This window comes from Tenrec ecaudatus, chromosome 9 (genome assembly GCF_050624435.1).
Source record: "Tenrec ecaudatus isolate mTenEca1 chromosome 9, mTenEca1.hap1, whole genome shotgun sequence".
NCBI lineage: Eukaryota > Metazoa > Chordata > Mammalia > Afrosoricida > Tenrecidae > Tenrec > Tenrec ecaudatus.
The window spans coordinates 57629626-57650038 of record NC_134538.1 but is presented as its reverse complement, the minus strand read 5'-3'; the positions used below and the strand labels follow the sequence as shown (position 1 = coordinate 57650038).

The 20413-nt window shown below is 40.5% G+C and overlaps 1 protein-coding gene across 5 annotated transcripts in view; it reads left to right on the top strand.

The window, feature by feature from the left end:
• DDC (dopa decarboxylase) overlaps nt 1-17969 on the top strand; it is an 84505-nt gene extending 66536 nt beyond the window's left edge. For all 5 annotated transcript variants that reach the window (XM_075557528.1, XM_075557526.1, XM_075557529.1 and 2 more), the window contains 3 exons: nt 1534-1632; nt 6055-6156; nt 17769-17969. In XM_075557528.1, coding sequence (XP_075413643.1) covers nt 1534-1632; nt 6055-6156; nt 17769-17969 — 402 coding nt within the window. The remainder of the gene's footprint in view (nt 1-1533; nt 1633-6054; nt 6157-17768) is intronic.
• Nucleotides 17970-20413: the final 2444 nt, after the last annotated feature.

Below are 20413 nucleotides of genomic sequence, written 5' to 3'. Positions count from 1 at the left end.
CTGCTAGAAGAACAAAGTAATCTGTCTTAGAAGTACACACGGAGGGCTTCTTGGAAACAAGGCTGGTGAGACTTCGTCTCATGTACTTTAGACACATTATCAGGAGAGACCAGCTCTGGAGAAGGCCATGCTGCTTGGTAATGCAGCAGGGCAATGAAAGAGGAAGGCCCTCAAAGAAATTGATTGACATGGTTGCTACAATCATGGGCTCCCACCTAACAACACTGTGTGAATGGTGCAGGGCTGGGCAGTGTTCTGCTGTGTTGTACATAAGGTCGCTGCTAGCTTGAATTCACTGGGAGGCACCTCACAGCATCAACAACAACAGTAAATAGATACAATAATCTTTCTTTTCATCTTTCCCTTATTCCAGTACTAACATTATTCCAGTATACTAACATTATATAATGATGAATGAGATAAGTGCATTTTTTTGTTTTATGTCAATTAGTTGTATCGTGTAAAGTACAATGAATACTTTGTAATTGGAGATTATGTAAGGCTTAAGGAGCTTTAGTCAGAGACCCAGAGTGTAAGGGGTGGACTGTGATGGTTGATGTTAAGTCTCACTTTGACCAGGCCAGGATTCTCAGTGCTCTGGCAGACAGTATTCAATCGCCTTCCATTTTGTAACAACCTGTTAAAAGGCAATTTCATTCTGAACGTAGCCAGCATCCAATATATATGGATGTCTGGCAAAGCTTGCTCCCTCTTGATCTTGCCTCCAACTCATCATCCTCTGATCCCTGCTTCTTGGGACATGAGATGTCCAACATGCAGATATGGGGATTCACCGATTCCTATAACCCTGTGCCTTCTGTCTGGCCTGCCTATTTTGGATTCATCCGTTCATACAACTGGGTAAATTAGGAGAATACACCTGCCTAACACCTAACCCATGGATTGGGAACCTTCTATGCTCTATACATTTTTGAGCTATTTCTTTGAAATATGTCTCTTGCATTTGCATATATACATCAACTATTTTTTTCCTCCGGAGAAAGTACTGTGTAATAAATTTGAGAGGAAGTTATCAGTATTACTCAAGGAAATGGCATTAGAACATTCTAGGTAAGAAGAAGAAGAGATATGTGGGCGTCAGCTCTCTCTTTCCTTGAAGGCAGAGAGACCAGTGAAAGGTCCCCTCCTGTCCTACCACCAGATCATACACTCTCTAGCACAGGATCCTATATGCCGTGTGTGCTGACTTTGGGTCCCCTACTTCAGGAGAGGGTCTCACCCTGGGAGGCTCAACAACCACCTCTTCAGTTAATAATACGACTATAAGTGTCTTGAAAGAGAACAATCTCTAGTCTCTCCTTATTGCTTTGAAGAGAAGCCTCTTGTTCTGTTACTACTTGATCTTCTTCTATCACAGTGTCTTTTCATCCAGTGGGCATCGTTACAGCCTAAGGGGAATGACTGCCAAGGATTGAAACGCTTCCAGGAGAAATAAGTAAACCAATGGATCAGACAGGAAACAGAAGTTTTATTACACGATGACTGATACCCTAATTTATGTTTTTGTTTCAGCACTGGCAATTACCACTGGGCCGACGATTTCGCTCCCTGAAAATGTGGTTTGTTTTTAGGATGTACGGTGTCAAAGGACTGCAGGCCTACATCCGCAAGGTGACTTTTTTTTTTAACCTTATCAGGAAAATGTTGCAGAAGTCTCCTCAAATTCACTGCCACGGAGTCCATTTTGATTGATAGGGACACTATCAGGGAGGGTAGAACCTCTCCTGTGAGTTTCCAAGACTTTAATTCTTTGTGGGAGTAGAAAGCCTCACCTTTCTCTCTTAGAACAACTGGTGGTTTTGAACTGTTGACCTTGCAATTAAGACCAATGCATAACCACTACACCACCAGGGGGAAAGTGTGTAAGTGAATTAAGATTTCTTAATAATCAAATATAATCAAGGAACCAGATGGGCTTGGCTTATTGTGATTAGGGCATTTATAAAATGTTCTGAAGCACTATTTTGTGTCTTTTAAAGGAATCCCATGAAGATAAAAGGTTATCAAGTTTAGAAAAACTTGCTGAGTAAAGACACCATATAAATTTTACTTTAGTCACATCTAGTCAACAATGAGGTGCATTCTACAATAGAAATAATAAGGGCGTATATTTTTTTTTCTATTCATGAAAAATATTAGACTGAAAGAACTGTAGAATTGGGCAAGAGGCATGTGTGGAGTTTCAGACATCATCTAGTCCACAAGTTCCAGAAAGATGGTCAAAGCCACCAGCATCAGCAGCACCTAAGACTTATTTGAAATGCCCCAGAGCCTTTGCTGGTGAGGACCATTCAGGTAGCTGCGAAACATGCTAGCCTTTGAGAACCACTAGATTCTAGTGCGGCTACACTCCAAGGACTGACCTTTGCCAGGTGCACATATTTATCCAGTCGTAGGCCTCTTTCCCAAACCTCTGTCATTTCTAAATTGGACCTCTTCTTTTTTATGTTTTTAATTTTTTATTGACATATAACTTGCATATCATACAATTCAATAGTTCAGTTCTATAAAGAAGAGTTGTACAAACGTCACCACACTGAATCTTAGAACAGTTTCTTCTTTCTCATACTCATGTTTCTAGCTCCTCCCCCCAATTACCCACCCCCCAATATCCCCTGCATGTCCCTGGGTAATTACTAATTCAGTTACTGACTCTAGAGGTTTACCTATCTTAGATTCACATACTGAAGAAACACACAAAACAAAAATTAAGTTTTAAAAAAGCCAAAAGCCTAACAACAATGACAAAATAAAACAGAGGAAAACCTCAGTTGAAAGGAAAGCATAAAACATATTAAAAACAAACAAATTAAAAATGGGTTAAAGGGGAGATCAAAAGAAAAGGTGTTACCTTTTAACCTAACTGTATTTGCCATAATCTACTGTACAATGTTCTCTGCCTGATGCAAGTCTATTCCCATGTCTGGATTGTGGTCAGAGGCCTAATCCTAGTGGGGATCCTGCAAGTAGATTTTGGGCTTCTTTAGCCTTCTGCAAACTGGGCATTCAGAATTTAAGCTCTGATGCCATTCCCTCCTCCAGATTTGTATTTAATTATTTAAAAATCCTTGGATCACACAAGCTGGTGCACTTCTTCTATGTGGACTTATTTGATACACATAGATGGCTGCTTGCCATACAACAAGACTTTAAGATCCCAGATGATATTTCTTCCGGTAGTCGGGCACTATGTGTTTAATATGACCCCTTTATGACGAACAAAAGTTTGTCACAGAAATTCACAAGAATGCGGCATAGCTGTGGTTCCAATGTTAGTGGAAGTAACATACCAAGACTTTCATTTTAAGTCCTGGTGCACCTGTCAACCTACTGTGCATCTCTGGACAGGTGAATAAATGTTTCTAGATCCTGTTCTTTAATAGGGGAAATATGGGTCTACCAAAATCCAGAAACTGGTATCTCTCAACCTTATAAGATTGCTATACACATCTGGGGTCTTAAAGGCTTGAAAATAAGCAAGCAACCATCTAGCTGAGAAGCATCAAAGTCCACATGGAAGAAGAACACCAGCCAGTATAATCATAAGGTGCCAATGGGATCAGGTATCAGGCATCAAAGACCCAGAAAAAAAATCATATCAATGTGAATGAAGGGGAGTGCAGATTGGTGCCCCAAAGCTCATTTGTAGATAATTGGACATCCCTTTACAGAAGAGTCACAAGGAAGAGATGAGCCAGCCAGGATACAGTATAGCATTGATTAAATATTTTTCCTCTAGTTCTTTAATATTTCTTCTCCCCTACTATCATGACCCAATTCTACCTTACAAATCCGGCTAGACCAGAGTATGTACAAGGGTACAGATAAGAGCTGGAAGCCCAGGGAATCCAGGACAGATAAACCCCTCAGGACCAATAATGAGAGTAGCGATTCCAGGAGGAGAAGGGGAAGGTGGGAGGAGAGAGGGGGAAACAATCACAATAATCTACATATAACCCTCTCCCTGTGGGACAGACAAGAGAAAAGTGGGTAAAGGGAGATATCGGTCAGTGTAAGACATGAAAAAATAATAATTTCTAAATTATCAAGGGCTCATGAAAGAGGGAGAGGGAGAGAGGGGGAAATGAGCTGATACCAAGGGCTCAAGTAGAAAGAAAATTTTTTGAGAATAACGATGGCAACAGATGTACAAATGTACTTGACACATTGGGTGCATGTATGAATTGTGATAAGAGTTGTATGAGCCCCCAATAAAATGATTTTTTTAAACTGCTATAAAGAAACCGATAGCTGTAAAGCACTATTAGAATCTATTTGGGATAAAGAACCAGGGAATAAGTATATATATATATATGTGTGTTATTTTACAGGCAAAATAAAACCCTTATTATTTGACAGCTTCTTTGGAGGAAAAAGGCAAAAACCAAGTTATTTTTTTCATAATGACTATATATTTAAGCTTAGAGACAATTTGGTATGAATAAGCTGTCTACTAATACATGCTACAATATGAACCTTGAAAATATCATGCTGAGTGAAATAAGTCATACACAAAAGGGCAAATATTGCACGGTCTCCATTATATGAAATATCTGGAACAGGAATGAATACAGAGACCAAAGGTGGGTGTCACTGTGGGTAGAAAAGTAGGGGAAATGGGCCTCCTTACTTAGGGGACACTGAGCTTCTGCTAGAAGTGATTGGAAACCTGGTAAATGAATAGTAATGACGGTTAAACAAGTAGATGAATGCGATTAAAGTCATTAAATTGTTTATATAAAAGTTTTACATCAACTGTTTTGTTACATATTATATTTACCATAATAAAAATTAAATAAAAATGTAAATGTACTATGCCAAACTTATTAGTAGACTGCTTTAATAGGAGGGTAAAACGAAACAAGAAAAAAACCCTGAAAAAGTAAAAACCCATTCTCTTTGTCATCCTGCCAGCTCTGACTCCAGTTCCTGACTTTCTAATCAGCTTTTCTAGAAAGCAGGTCTGGTGCTCATGCACAGGCTCCAAAGTCTTTGGCGCCCTCTAGTGACTTGACTCTAAACCAATTCTTTAGCAAAGGGCTGCAAGCCCATCAGTCTGTCCACACAAGAGGCAGGTTTCTAGCTCTTTAAATATTCTAATATGAGTATTTGGCCTTGGTATTTATGTTGGTGTTTAGGGGGAATAAGATGTATTCCTAGGCCATCGAGGGCTTATTCTTTTTCATATATCATATACCTTAACTCCTTACTTATCAACTATCTTACATTTGACATCTCACATTTACAATAGTAAAAATTCCCCACTGTTTTGCACATTAATAATGCACATATTTCTGGTAGTAACAAACACTGCGGTTCTAGCTGGGGGTGGGGTTAAGGTTATGTGTCAACTTGGTTGAGCTATGATGCTCAGTGGCTTGACAGTTACATATCATGTAATTTGATAGCTATGATGTAATCATCCTCCATTTTTCTGTAACCAACTAGTCTTTGGAACCTCACCGGGTCATTAGGTAAAGAAGTGAGTGTACACTTTAAGTAGCTTCTTAATTCTCTAAACATCTAGAAGTTCAATCAGAGTAATGGAGTTCTTAAGAGTGATGGTGACCGAGTTATATGAAGTCTTGATATAAGACAGCTGTATTAAAATCAGCCAACTCCCAGCCATAATCTATGACAATCAGTTTCCTTATCTACCAAATCAATAAAACTATGGTATCACCTGTTCCATGGGATTATTGTGGTTTTATGTGCCAGCGAAGAACTCTACTAAAATATTAATGTTATTTATGAATTCTTTTCTCCTGTGCTTGAATGGTTTACTCTGAAATTATAAAAAGATTGTTTTGGTAGGATGTACTTAGTCCCATTCACTTAAGAAAGCAATGTTTTTCATTTTTCTGAAAACATTTCTCTTAGTAACTGAATTTCTCAACCTCTCAGGGGAATGCTGGTAAGTGGTGACATAAATCTTTCAGGAAGCTGCTGAAAGCACATATATGAATTAGGTGGTTATATTCTAAGTGTTTAGTGATGAGAAAATCAAACACATTTCCCTGTTTCTCTTTCAAGCATGTCCAGCTCTCCCACGAGTTTGAGTCTCTGGTTCGCCAGGATCCTTGCTTTGAGATCTGCGCTGAAGTTACTCTGGGACTGGTTTGTTTTCGTCTAAAGGTACATTTATAACTATTTTTATTCCACTTCATCTTCTCTGAATGTTATAGAAGGAGACAATCTTTGGGCTGAAAAACTTGCATGAGCTCCTCAGGCTACTGCTTAAAGTCTCTGACTCATCCCACTCGCTCCTCTATAGAACCCGGAGACTTCTGGCTTGTGCAGTTCTTTTGCTCCATGAGTCTCCCAGTTTTTTCTCTCCCCATTTTGATTTGCTGCATCTCTGGCACTGCAATTCCCCTGATTCCTGGTGCTGTGTAAAGTCTGGCTAATCTGAGTGTCTACATGGATCAACAGCAGCACCATTATCTGGATACTAGAAATGAAATCCACAGGCCCACAGATCTGCATTTGAATAAGACCCCAGGTTATTTATGTTCTCACAGGAGTGTGAAAATAGCTCTACCACTCTTTTTGTCTAGTCGATATTGTATAAATGGGTCATGGCATAAGCAGTCTGTACAGTGAGGAATTTCCAAGGCTCTCACATGCCCTTCTCAATCTACTCTACTTCTTACATAAAACTGGATGAGAACCCAGTAGACTGACTTGTATTCGGGTACCTTTTAGCAGCAAAATCCCCCCTTTCTGCAAGGACTCCATTTTCAATTCAAAGAAGTCAACCTGGAGCAATGATCTTGACTGTGCTCAGAGTCAAGATGCCACTGGTGGGTCTGGGGCACAGCCACTCCACTCACCCCTTGTCCCGTGCCTGATTTCCAGAGGTTTGAGATGGTGATGAGAGAAGTGCAGGGACAGGGATCAAAGCAGCTGAGAGGGAGTTGAGTTCTGACACAGGAGCGAGCAAAGCAGGAGAGGGGGATGGCAACACTCCAGAACATAAAGGGGCAAAAGGGACGAGAGATGGTGGAGGGAAATGCAGAGGACATCTACACTCCAGATGAACACGGCAGGAAAATTGCAAAGCTTTGTTTACTCGGGGTGTCTGGTTATAGGAAAGGCGACATTCAAGAAAATGGTGTGAGCATTGTGCTTAGAATCATTGCCTTCAAGCAGTTACTTTATTTTTTATTCTCCAAGCAGTTGTTTTTGTTTCAGTTTTTCTACCAGTGTTCTTGTAGAGCTTCAAATATTTTTAGCAGTTTTACTGAGAAATAATGAACACATTATCTAGTTTTAAAAATCATTTTATTGGGGGCTCATACTACTCTTATCACAGTCCATACATATATCATTTGTGTAAAGCACGTTTGTGCATCCGTTGCCCTCATCATTCTCAAAACATTTGCTCTCCACTTAAGTCCCTGGCATCAGCTCATTTTCCCTCTCCCTCCCCATTCCCTCCTCCCTCATGAACCCTTGATAATTTATAAATTTTTATTTTGTCATATCTTACACTGTCCAATGTCTCCCTTCACCTACTTTTCTGTTGTCCGTCGCCCAGAGAGGAGGTTATATGTAGATCCCTGCAATTGGTTCCCCCTTTCCACCCCACCCTCCCTTCACCCTCCTAGTATCACCACTCTCACCACTGGTCCTGAAGGGATCATCCGTCTTAGATTCCCTGTGTTTCCAGTTCCTATTTGTACCAGTGTACATGCTCTGGTCTAGCCAGACTTTAAGGTAGAATTGGGATCATGATGGAGGGGGGAGGAAACATTTAAGAAATAGAGGAAAGTTGTATGTTTCATCGTTGCTACCCTCTACTCTGACTGGTTCGTTTCCTCCCCACAACCTTCTGTAAGGGGATGTCCAGTTGCCTACAGATGGGCTTTGGGTCCCCACTCTGCACTCACCCTCATTCACAATGCTATGATTTTTTTGGTCTTTGATACCTGATACCTGATCCTTTTGATGCCTCATCTCACAGGCTAGTGTGCTTCTTCCATGTGGGCTTTGTTGCTTCTTAGCTGGATGGCCGCTTGTTTACCTTCAAGTCTTTCAGACCCCAGATGCTATATCTTTAGATAGCGGGGCACCATCAGCTTTCTTCACCACATTTGCTTATGCACCCATTGTCTTCAGCGATCCTGTGGGAAGGTGAGCATCATGCCAGTTTAACACATTATCTAGTTTTTGTTAGGTGCTAGCAATTAGGTTTCAACTCATAGCAACCTTATATATAACAGAAAGAAATATTGCCCATTCCTGCATCATCCTCATAATTATTTCCATGCCTGAGCCCAGAGTCACAGGTTGTGTTAGTCAGCTTCACTGAGGATCTTCCTCTTTTTGTCTGACCAAACATGATAGCTTTCTGTAGGGATTGATACTTCTTGTTAACGTGTCAAAAGTACGTGAGACAAAGTCTTTCCAGTGTTGCTTCTAAGGAACATTCTGGATATACTCTTGCATAGAAAAATGTATTGTTTTTTATCAACATACCACGGTATATTTCATGTTCTTTGCCAATGCCATAATTCAAAGTAACCAGTTCTTTGGTCTTCACTATTTTTTGTCGACCTCTCCCATACATAGGAAGATACCATGGGTTTGGTCAGGAACAACTCAGTCTTCAAAGTGGCATCACTGCTGCTCACCATCATAAAGAGATCATTGAAGACATGGGTGCTATAGGAAAGTGTGGTACAGAAAATAGATGGTGCCTGGCTATTAGAAAGAATAGCATTTGGGGTCTTAATGGCTTGTTTTCAAGCACGTAGTGTTTGTTTGAAACATTCTAAGTGAGGTGGCAACTAAGTCCTCATGGAAGAAGCACACCACTTTGTGTGATCTAAAGGTTATACATAATACAACCAAAATCTAAAAGAAGAAAATGCAACAAATCTTAAATTGTGGACACCTGATTTGCAGAAGGATATGGATGAAAGTAGAAGCCAAAAATCCATTTGCAAGGTCAACATATGGATCAAGTCTCTGGTGAATACTGTCTGATCACGGTTGAGAGCTGTGAATAGCCCTGTTATCAGACAGACATAATCTAAGGTTGATTATGGCAGACACAGGTCAAAATGTAATATCATACCATTGTTCTCACTTTGACTTATTTTAAAGCTGTTCAGTTAAAAAAGGGAAAAATGAAGGGCAAATAAATACATGTAAATTAAGCCCCCTAATGAGTCCCCCTGACCATGGACCAGGGATGTGAATAGTCATGCTATCCTGCAGAATGGATATTTTCAGATTAACTTAGGCTAACATTTATCATCCTATCATTTGACCTCCCTTAAATTAAATTTTTTTATTTAATTTAAGTTTCATATTTTCTAATTTTAATATTTTTGACTTTCTTTTCATTTGAGGTTTTGATCTGCTTTACTTGGTTATTGATGCTAGTTTTTAAGTTTGTTTTAAAATATTTTTGTCTATATGAAATCCAGGATAGGTAAATCTATATAGAGAGTAACTAGATTAAATTTTTCTTGGGGGCACGGCAGGGGAGGTTGGGAGGAAGTTTGCAGGAAATAACAGTGAGTTCAAGAAAGAAGAAAATATTCTCAAACTGATAAAGGTAATGATTTTACCACTCTTCTTAATGTGATTGAACTGTTGAATTGCATGGTATGTGGATTATGTGCCAATTAAACTGTTTTCCTAAAAGCACTTCATAGACTCCCCCCACAAAAAAGTGGCATCATTGCCTTTTTAGTACATATACTGCCAAAGTGAGCATGTCATCATTTCTTTTTCCACACTTAAAGAAATCTTTTGCAGCATATTCGCATAATATATCCTTTGATTTATTTGATGACTTTACCGTAAGTGTTGATTATAAGCCCAAGTGAAATACAGACCTTGACAACTTGAATGTTTTCTCCACTCATATGATACTGCTCATTGTTCTAGTTGCAAGATGTGTTTTTGTCTTTTGTATTGAATCTTAATCTGTACTGATCTTCATCCAAAGCATACATTTCCTTCACTGTCAGCAAGAAAGGAAGGCTGAGGTATTTGCATATCGAAAGTTGTTACTGAGCCTTACTCCAATCCTAATGCTGTGATCTTCCTGTAATCCAGGTTCTCTGCTTCTTTTCCCAGCATATGTAGACATTGTGCATAAACAAAGAAGCAGTTGTTCAAGCAGAGTATGGGAAACTGGGTTGTTTAAATATGCTTATTCAATCTATGAGCAAAATTAAGTTTGGGGATTCCCATTCTTTACAGTGTTATCCATAATTTGCTATGATTCACACAGTCATATGCTTTTGTATAGTCCATAAAACACAGATAAACATCATTGTGAGATTCTCTGCTTTCAGCCAAGAATCATCTGACATCAACAGTTATATTTCTCATCCTCTTCTGAGTCTACCTTGAGTTTTTTGGTAATTCCCTGTTGATGTATTACTTCAACTGTTACTGAATTAACTTCAACAAAATTTTACTTTGATGTACTATTAATGATATTGTTTCAAAATTTCTTAGATTGTCTTTCTTTGGAACAGGCATTGTGATAATTAGGGATTATTTTGTCAATAATAATTGACACTCCTGGGTAGGAGTGGGGATGGATATCAAACAACCAATCAGGGCTCTGAGTTTGGTTTTGGGGAGGCATGTGGATTGTATCTAATCTCTGACAGCATTATACATCAAGTTGGATCTTGAAATATTCCCTATTTTATTTTTTAATCTTCTTTGTGATAGTGAATATGATACCATTCCTCTTCAATTTGTTATTCCCTGCATAGTACATCATATGATGCTCATATTTACAAAAGCTCTACTGACCGTAGTTCGTTTAACTCACTAATACCTAGGATATCAATCTTTATGTGCTCCATATACTTTTGTACAATTCCTGATTTTTCTAGATACATGTTTCTTATATGTCCTGATTAGCAGTGCCTGTTTATAGCTGTCTCTTCTCATTTTGCGTCATGCTGCACCATCATATGAAGGTCTTGGAAGTGTTATTGCAGCCCTTCATTAAGTCGGCTTCTATGTGGAGGATGGAACTCTTCCTCTGTCCTATTTCCAGCACCTTCCAACTGGAGGGGCTCATCTTCGGGCCCCTCGGACAATGTTCCATTGCTAGTCATTAGGTTTTCCCACTTCTCTGTCAGCTTGTTGTATGCGGTGACTTTTGTATTGTCATGTTAGAAGCTGAACCGCTGATATTTTAAACACGAGCAGGGCCATCCACAGTGAAGAGGTTTCAGCAGAGGTCCAAGACTAGAACAGATGAGAATGAAGAAAGAGGTAATCTGTGGAAAACAAAAAGGAAATAACCAAATTCACTACCATCACGTCCATTTAAATTTATAGCTACCCTATAGAGCTGAATAAAATGGCTCATTTGGTTTTTGAAAGTATTGGGAGGCATTTAAAGTAAGATAGGGAAGAGCTGCTTTTTCGAAGTAGAGTCAACCAATGGATCAACATTTTCAGCACCTTCATTTACTGATGATTCAAACTGAGAAGAAACAGATACAGACAACTACTCATAATGGGCATGTGAAATGTGTGAAGTATGTATCTGAGAATAGTGGAAGTTGTCAAAAAGGAAACCGGATGCATAAAAATCCACATCCTAGGCATTAGTGAGCTGGAATGACTGATAATGGCCATTTTGAATCAGACAATCATATGACTTACTATTCAGGAATGACACATTCAAGAGGAATAGCATCACATCATTCATCATCCAGAAGACCATTTCAAGATCTCTCTTAAACTACAATGCTGCCTATGATAGGATAGTCTCTATACACCTATAAGAAAGATCCATTAATACGATTATTATTTAAATGTACATATAACCAATTCTACCAACCTCTTCAGTGTGAAATTGATCATGTATGCCATGAAATGCATTACTAGAGATTGGATTTTTGGAAGTAGAAGATGGAATTGCAGCTTTCTCCATTCACTCCATGCATCAACCTGGCATTCCAGTACCTCCTGGAGTGATATAATAAAAATAATAATGATAATAATAATAATTACTAGTGATTGGAAATCAAAAGTTGGAAATAAAGAGGAAGGATCAGTAGTTGAAAATATGACCTTGTTGACAGAGATGAAACTGGAGATCTCATAAGAGAATTTTAGAGATCACCTACATCTTAATTGCAGATGCCAATTTTTCAAACACATAAATGGTGACAATACATGTCGACCTCATCAGATGAAATACATAGAAATCAAATGAACTACATTTGTGGGATGAGAAGCCAAGGTCAGTGTTGTCAGCCAAAACAAGACCAAGGGCTGACTATGCAACAAACCAAGAGTTGCTCTTGTGGAAGTCTAGACTGAAGTCCAAGAAAATGTTTGTTTTTTTAAGTGACAAGCAAATTTACTAACACTGATAATTTGCATGGAAATCTGAGAAACAGTCAAACTAATATTGTATTTCATGATCTTTCAGACAGAAATGATTAAACATGCAAATTAAAATTATTCATAACTACAGTAGCTGCAGTATTAGCTTCCAGCATGATTAAAAGTAAATGTTTTGCTAATTTGATAAATCATATATCAAATATATGATAAACATGGCTTAAATCTTTAATATGAATTTCAGAACCCTCTCCAGATACCCCAGGCCCTATATCACCACCAAACATTCTAACTTTGTTTTATGGCCTCTCTTTTTTATTAGCCTCTTGAAATTTTGTTTTATTTTGTTTTGTTTTTAAATCATTTTATTGTGGGCTCGTCCAATTCTTATCACTATCCATGCATACATCCATTGTGTCAAGCACATTTGTACATTTGTTGCCAGCATCATTCTCAAAACATTTGCCTTCTACTTGAGCCCTTAATATCGGCTGCTCATTCCCCCCTTCCCCCTCCCCCTTTCCTCATGAACCCTTCATAATTCATAAATTATTATTATTTTGTCATATGTTACACTGTCTGACGTCTCCCCCCACCCTCTTCTCTGCTGTCCATCCCCCAGGGAGGAGGCTATACGTACATTCTTGTAATCAGTTCCCCTTTTCTACTCCACATTCCCTCCACCCTCCAGGCATTGCCACTCTCACCACTGGTCCTGAATGGGTCATCTGTCCTGGATTCCCTGTGTTTCCGGCTGCTATCTGAACCAATGTACTTCCTATTTTCTTTTAATTAATTTATTCTTCTATGGGTAATTGGTTTTCTTTTTTTGTTGTCATCGCTGTGTTCTCATTCATCACCTATCTTGCTATGGCCTGATTTTGGTGCATATTATTATCTCTACAGATCTATCTGGGTAAGATAGACTGGATGAATAGTCTGGAGGAGAAAACAATGGGACCAATGGTTCCGGGGGGACACGGAAGAGGGGGAGCCAGAGGGGGGTGGGTAAGGGGGTGGTGCTGACCAACCCAGGGAAAGGGGAGCAACAAGTGATCCAAAATCAGTGGCAAGGAGGGTGTGAGACTTGGTAGGGATTCAGCAAGGGCAATGTAACCAAGAGAAATTACTGAAACCCAAATGAAGACTGAGAATGATAGTGGGACAAGAGGAAAGTAAAAGGAAATAGAGGAAAGAACTTGGTGACAAAGGGTATTAATAGATGTGTAAAGACTGGAATGTACATATGTAAGAGTGTGGGTAAACAGATCTCCCTGCATATATTTATAGATTTAGTATTAAGACAGCAGATGGACATTGGGCCTCCACTCAAGCACTTACTCAATGAAAGAACATGTCGTTCTATTAAATTGGCATTCCAGAATGCACACCTTCCTGACACGATTGCTGAAGAAAATATGTGCATAAGCAAATGTGGTGAAGAAAGCTGATGGTACCCGGATATCAAAAGACATAGCGTCTGGGGTCTTAAAGGCTTGAAGATAAGCAAGTGGCCATCTAGCTGAGAAGCATCAAAGCCCACATGGAAGAAGCACACCAGCCTGTGTGACCATGAGTTGTCGAAGGGATCAGGTATAAGGCATCATCAGAACAAAAAGTCATATCATCGTTAATGTGGGTGAGTGCAAATGGAGACTCAAAGCCCATCTGTAGGCAACTGGACACCCCGTTAGTGAAGGGTTGTGAGGAGGAGATGAGACAGTTGGGGTGCAAGGTAGCAATGATGAAACATATAATTTTTCTCTAGTTTTTGAATCCTCCCCACTGTCATTATCCCAATTCAATATCTGGCTGGACCAGAAGTTGAAGAAATTTTAAGCAGGCCCAGGAGAGCCAAAACGTTACCTCGAGTCTATTCCATTAGGATTTAGAGATCACCTAAGAACAGCTTTGATTCACTGCGCACTAATGATCAAAGGTGAGAGGCGCTGTGGGATAGCATCAAGAACATCATCTATGAAGAAGGCAACATGACATTAAAATGACAGGGGGAAAAACACAGAAAAGTGCTGACTTTCTGAAGCTTGCTCTGGAATGTAGAGTCGCTAAAGTGAATGGATGAGCTGAACAGAAAATTTCAAAAGACAGCTCAGGAAGACAAAATAAAACATCACAATGCAATGTGCAAAGACTTAGAAAACCAAAAGGGGAGTACGTGACATATTTCAAACGGAAAGAATTAAAGAAAAAATTCAGGTCTCATGGGGAAATATTAAATGATGCAGGAAGCATCAAAAGAAGATAGAAAGAGCACACAGTCACTGCCCAAATGTGGCTGACATCCAACCCCTTTGGAAAGTAGTATATGATTAGGACTGATGACAAAAGGAAGAAGCTCGAGTTACTCTGAAGGCCTGGTGGGAAATAAGGTTTCAGGAACCGATGAACTACCAATTGAAATATTTTTTGAAACGTTTGAAGTATTGGTGATACTGACTTCCTTCGCACTACCTCCAAGTCAATTGTGATTTATATCAACTTTGAGGGCAGAGCAGAACTGCCCCTGTGTCCCTGAGGCTATTAATCCTTACACAAGCAGACAGCCTCATGCCTCTCCTGTGGAGCAGGGCTGGTGGGCTTTGAACTGCTGACTCTGTGATTAGCAGCCCAACTCGTAACCCACTATGTCATCAGGACTCCTAAAGCACTCACTGCTGTTGTTGTTAGGTGTCATTGAGTCATCCTGACCATAGAGACCCTCTGTGGAACAGAACAAAACACTGCCCGATCCTACAACATCCTCACAATTGTTCTTATGTATGAGCACATTCATCCCATTGAGAACCTTCCCCTTTTGTCTGTCCTTCTGTTTTATCAAGCATGATGTCCTTCTTCAGGGACTGGTCTCTCCTGACAGCATGTCCAAAGCATGTAAGACGAAGTCTTGCCATTCTTGCCTCCAAGGAGTGCTCTGGCCACACGCTTCCAAGACAGATTTGTTTGTGCTTTGGGCAATGCACACTACTTTCAGTATTCTTCACCAACACAAAGTCATTCTTCACCAACACAACAACAAAGTCATTGATTCTTCTTTGGTCTTCCTTATTCAAGGTCCAACTTTTGAATGCAACTGAGGCAATTAAGAATACCATGGCTCAGGTCAGGCATACTTTAATCCTCAAAGGAGACTCCCTGTTTTTCAACACTGAAGAGGTCTCCTGGGGCAGATTTACTCAATGTAATGCACTGCATTGTTTGATCTCTTGACTCCTGATTCCATGAGCATTGACTGCAGATCCAAGCAAGACAAAGTCCTTGACTTCAATCTTTGTTCCACTGGTCATGATGTTACCTGTTGGTCCACTTGTGAGGATTTTGATTTTCCATTGAGTTGTATAGTCCATACTGAAATCTGCAGTCCTTCATCTTCATCAGCAAGTGCAGCAAATTCTCCTTATTTTCAGTAAGGAACGGTTCCAAGAAGGGCAACAGGCTGGTCATTGTAGAAAGTCTGACCCAGGCAAGATGAGACAGCTTATTTTTTCTATTCAGCACATTCGATCTCTTATCCAGCCCAGAGGAGGGGGCAGGGCCTCTCTTCCTTGCCCCAGTCTGATGGACTGCTCTCTTCTAGTGGCCCCTGACCCTATGGTTAATGGATATTCTTTTTTAGATTCTAAGATTAGGCAATAGGCTGACTGTATGAGAATTTAGATATTCCCTCATGGTGTTATTTGGGACCCCACGTCTGCTATTAAACGCATCAATTTATAAATAGCATATCCAGGAATATTCATTTTCTTACAAAAAGGATCATGAAAGTGTCATCTCTCGGCAGCCCATTAGGACATGAAGAAATTTCTTATTAGGGAGAGGATATAGTCTTGAGATTGTGTTAGTGAGAGGTTGGGGACAGAGGCGCAGAAGGAGATAAGGCTCGGTCAGGAGTGAGAAGTAGAGATAGAAAGAGGCTTTATTAAGGTGAGGGAAAACTCCCGGATGAATTCCGCAACCCAACGAGTTAGGTCAGGGAAGTCGAAGCTTCTTGGTGAGGGGTGGGTTATATATAGGGCTGGAGCTAAGGAAGTGTACATTGACAGAAGGAAGGGGAATTTGTTAATTGCTTGCAGCTGCAGGGCCTTGAGTCAGGATGCGACCCATGGGAAGACATCTCGTTGCTTGCAAACCTGCTCTCTGGGGTGCTGGGGAAGGGGCTACACAAACCCGGCCTGGAGAGATAAGCTCTTTGGGGTGCTGGGGCAGAAGTTGCATAGTTCAATAGGTCATCTATCCTACTGAGAGGATGGGAATGGGGGCTTTGAGGTTTCATCTTCCTGAGGAGCCAGAGAGGAGGTGGGGGCTTCCTGGTCCAGACCCGGCCCAAACAGTTAGGTGTCTTAGTTGTGCAAATAGCTATTTCTGAAAGTTTGTGGATTCTAATCCATGATCCAGGCACTGAAAAAAAGACCTGCCGTTGTATCCCACTTTGGGTCACAAGGAAGGGATGAGACAACCAGGGCGCAGTACAGCACTGATGAAACACACCATCTTCCTCTGGTTCCTTGAGGCTTCCTCACCCACCACTATCATGACCCAAATTCTGCCTTTCACTGTGGAGTAGGCCATATCATGTACACAGGTACAGATAAGAGCTCAGGACACAAGGAATCCAGGTCAGATAAACCCCTCAGGAACAGAAATGGGAGTAGCGATAGCAGGAGGGTAGGGGAAAGGTGGAGAGAGGAGGGGAGAAGAAACCACGGGGAAAGGGAAGACGGTGGTTGGAGTAAGAATATGAAAAAAATAATAGTTTATAATTTATTAAGGAGTCACGAGGGTGGGAGGGAGGGTAAAAAGAGGAGCTGACCAAGGGCTTAAATAGAATGTAAATGTTTAGAAAATAATGATGGCAACATATGAACAAATATGCTCATACAATTTATGTGTGCACTGTTATAAGAGCAGTAAGAGCCCCAATACAAGCCCTGATGACCAACTTCTGAAAGGTCCAACTGAAAAATCAAATCATTTTCCTTGGTGTTAATTCTAACACTGTAGGGCGCCTCGATAGGGTTTTCTTGGCTATCATTTTTACAGAAGCACATGGGCAGGCCTTTTCTTCCCTGGGGTCAATGGGTGGGCACAAATCATTTGTGCCATCCAGAGAGCCTCCACAAAGTCACAGCCACGAACATCCTAGGAAGCTCATGGGGTCAACATGTGTCAGAAGGAAATCCACGGGGACTAGTTTTCGTTGGTTTGGTTTGGTTTACTATTATTTACTTGAATTATTTTTAACATTGTAGATGAAGAGCAAAGGTCAGGTTTGGCTTCTTTCACAGATCTGTGGTATGACCGCCATACACTGACCGTACTTGTGACTTGTGAGTTGACTATCTGAATCCCGGAGACCTAAGAACAGCTCTTCTCTTTGATCATTGCAGGGGACCAACGAACAGAATGAAGCTCTTCTTGAAAAAATCAACAGTGCCAAAAAAATCCATTTGGTTCCGTGTCACCTGAGAGAGAAGTTCGTGTTGCGCTTTGCCATCTGCTCTCGCACTGTGGAATCTGCCCACGTCCAGCAGGCCTGGAAGCACATCAGAGAACTGACGACCGAACTGCTGCGGGCGCAAAAGAAGTAGTCGCACACAGCAACAGGTGACCCTCTTCCCTTGACTAGCTGCCACCTGCTTTTGAGTTGAGAGCCCTGAGTCAGGCCCCTGGGTCAGGTAGTTCCAGCCGCCTCAGATACCACTGCTGGGGCTGACTTTCTGCCACTGGAAAAATGAGGAAGTAAAACGATATGTGGTCCACCCTGGAGACGTAAAAGGGATGCCGAGTTGCAATACGATGTTTTAAGAACTCTGACAGACCATCAATTATATGGGAGCCAATAGCTGATTCAACCTGTTAATATACTCAGCTGCTAACACTACCATTTAGAGTTTCAGTCCACCCAGAGTCTCAGAGAAAGGCCTCTCTACGCTGAGGTACTTTCTAATGTTTCCTTGACATCTTGCTGTCGCTGTTAGAGGTAGCAGGGAGGGGGCGTGTGCAGGGGTGGTTAACTCTGTTGAGTGATGAGGTAAAGGAATGCTCATAGACATTTTAGAAGTATTGGGGAGATGTTGGGGGAGAGATAAAAGAATGAAAGAGAAAGTAATAGAGGGTGGAGAGAAAAAAATAGAGACCCAATTGTGCTAATTAATGGAATCTAAAAAAAGAGAAAGTAAATTTTTTATTTTGAAAGAATTTATGGATAATACCGACTGAAAAGAATTAGAAGAGTAGTGTGAACTTTTGTTTTGAAGAAAACGAGAAAGGTTTTAGGAAAAAATTAGAGGAAAGGAAAAAACAAAGAAATAAAAGCAAGAGCTGTGGGTGGTTGGGTGCTCAGCTCTGCCCAGGAGCACTGTTGCTGATGTGGGCAACAGAAAGATGCGTTTCCTGGAGAAGGCTGGGGAGCTAGGTCAGTTCAGGACAAGCTGGGAGGATCAGCTGAGAAGTTCAAATCAGTGTGTGTGGGTGAGTGAATGACTCCACCTGGTCAGGGATGGAGAGGACTGGGATGTTTATACTGTACCATGGCCTGGAGGCTGCGGGGTTTGCAAGTCTTCCCTTTCAGCCCTCTCAGTGTACCAGCACTAATCCCCCTCTGTGCCAGTGTTGTCTGCTTTCATCCCGCCTTCTTCCTTAATCCTCTGTCCTTGGGTAAAGGCTGCTCTTTTGGCCCTAAGTGGCAGACTATAGTAACACAGATGTAAGTTCAGACCTGTTGTTGATTATTGTAACATAGATGTAACTTCAGCTCCAGACTTAAAGGGTAATTAAGAGCCATGGCCTTGGTGGTTCCAGCAGTCTCTGTCAGACCAATAATCCTGGTCTTTCTGGTTCTGAGGTCACTTTCGTAATTTCCTTGTAGTCTAAATTGGACCTTCACATGTAATCTTTTACAGAGCAATTGGTCATGGTAACTGGGCACCATGTCGTTGTACTGGGAATAGGGTTACGGAGACTGATGTTTGTGTGATCTGCTAATTCACTGGGCTAATTGCTTCCATGTGTCTTTCAATTTTGATCATTCTGCCTTCCTCTGGATAGGTGGTAACCAAGTTAGAACTTACATGTTGGCTCACAAGCTTTTAAGACCCCGTTGTAAGACTCAATAAAATAGAATGTGGAAAATTGCCTTTGTGAACTATGTTGTGTCCATTTTCCTTGGTGTTCCCCAAACTATGGTGTCGTTATCTCTACAAAGTTTTGACTACTTTGCAGCCATTTACTCAACCACATTCATGGACATATTTGCAGCAAAGGTAAATACACATGAATAAATATCTTCTGTCAAACCTATAGATATTCACGGACATCTTGATATATATTTTTTAAAATAAAGATTCTGGCTTTGTGGCAATGAATATGATTTTGTAGCAATACTTTTTATATAGTCTCACATATGGAAATGTAGGACTTAAGTGTATTATGTAATTTATTTTACTGAGCACATAGACTTTGACTTCTTTTTAATTTTAATTCCTTATAATCTGTATCTGTTCATATATAATCCGATATACTGTGTCATAATTACATCCTGGTATGCCCACACTCGCATATATAGTGTAGATTTGAAAAATTATCTGAAACAAAGGCATATTTTCAGCTAGACTCAAATTATGCAGTTATTATATTTGGAATCAATTAGAAAGGTTATAGTGGAATTCTTTCGTTTTTAATACTAAGTTTCCCAGTGTTGCCTGTGGGTGGTTTTAAAGGACAAGAGTTTATTTTCTTACCGTTCTGGAGACTAGAAACCCAAATTCAGGACCCGAGCTCTAAGGAAAGGCTCTCGTGGTTGACATTGGGGAGGATCCTGTCTTCCAATATTCCTCAGTTCCTTGCCAATCTTACTGTGGAATCTTCCACCTCCCTCCTTTTCATGCTGTCCTCTTCTGTGTCCATGCTGCTCCTGAAGGAGCCTTGGTGCCTCAGTGGGTTACACATTGGACTACGAACCTGAAGGTCAGCCATTCAAACTAACCAATTGCTCTGTGAGGGAAGGTTGAGGCTTTCTGCTCCCATAAAGATT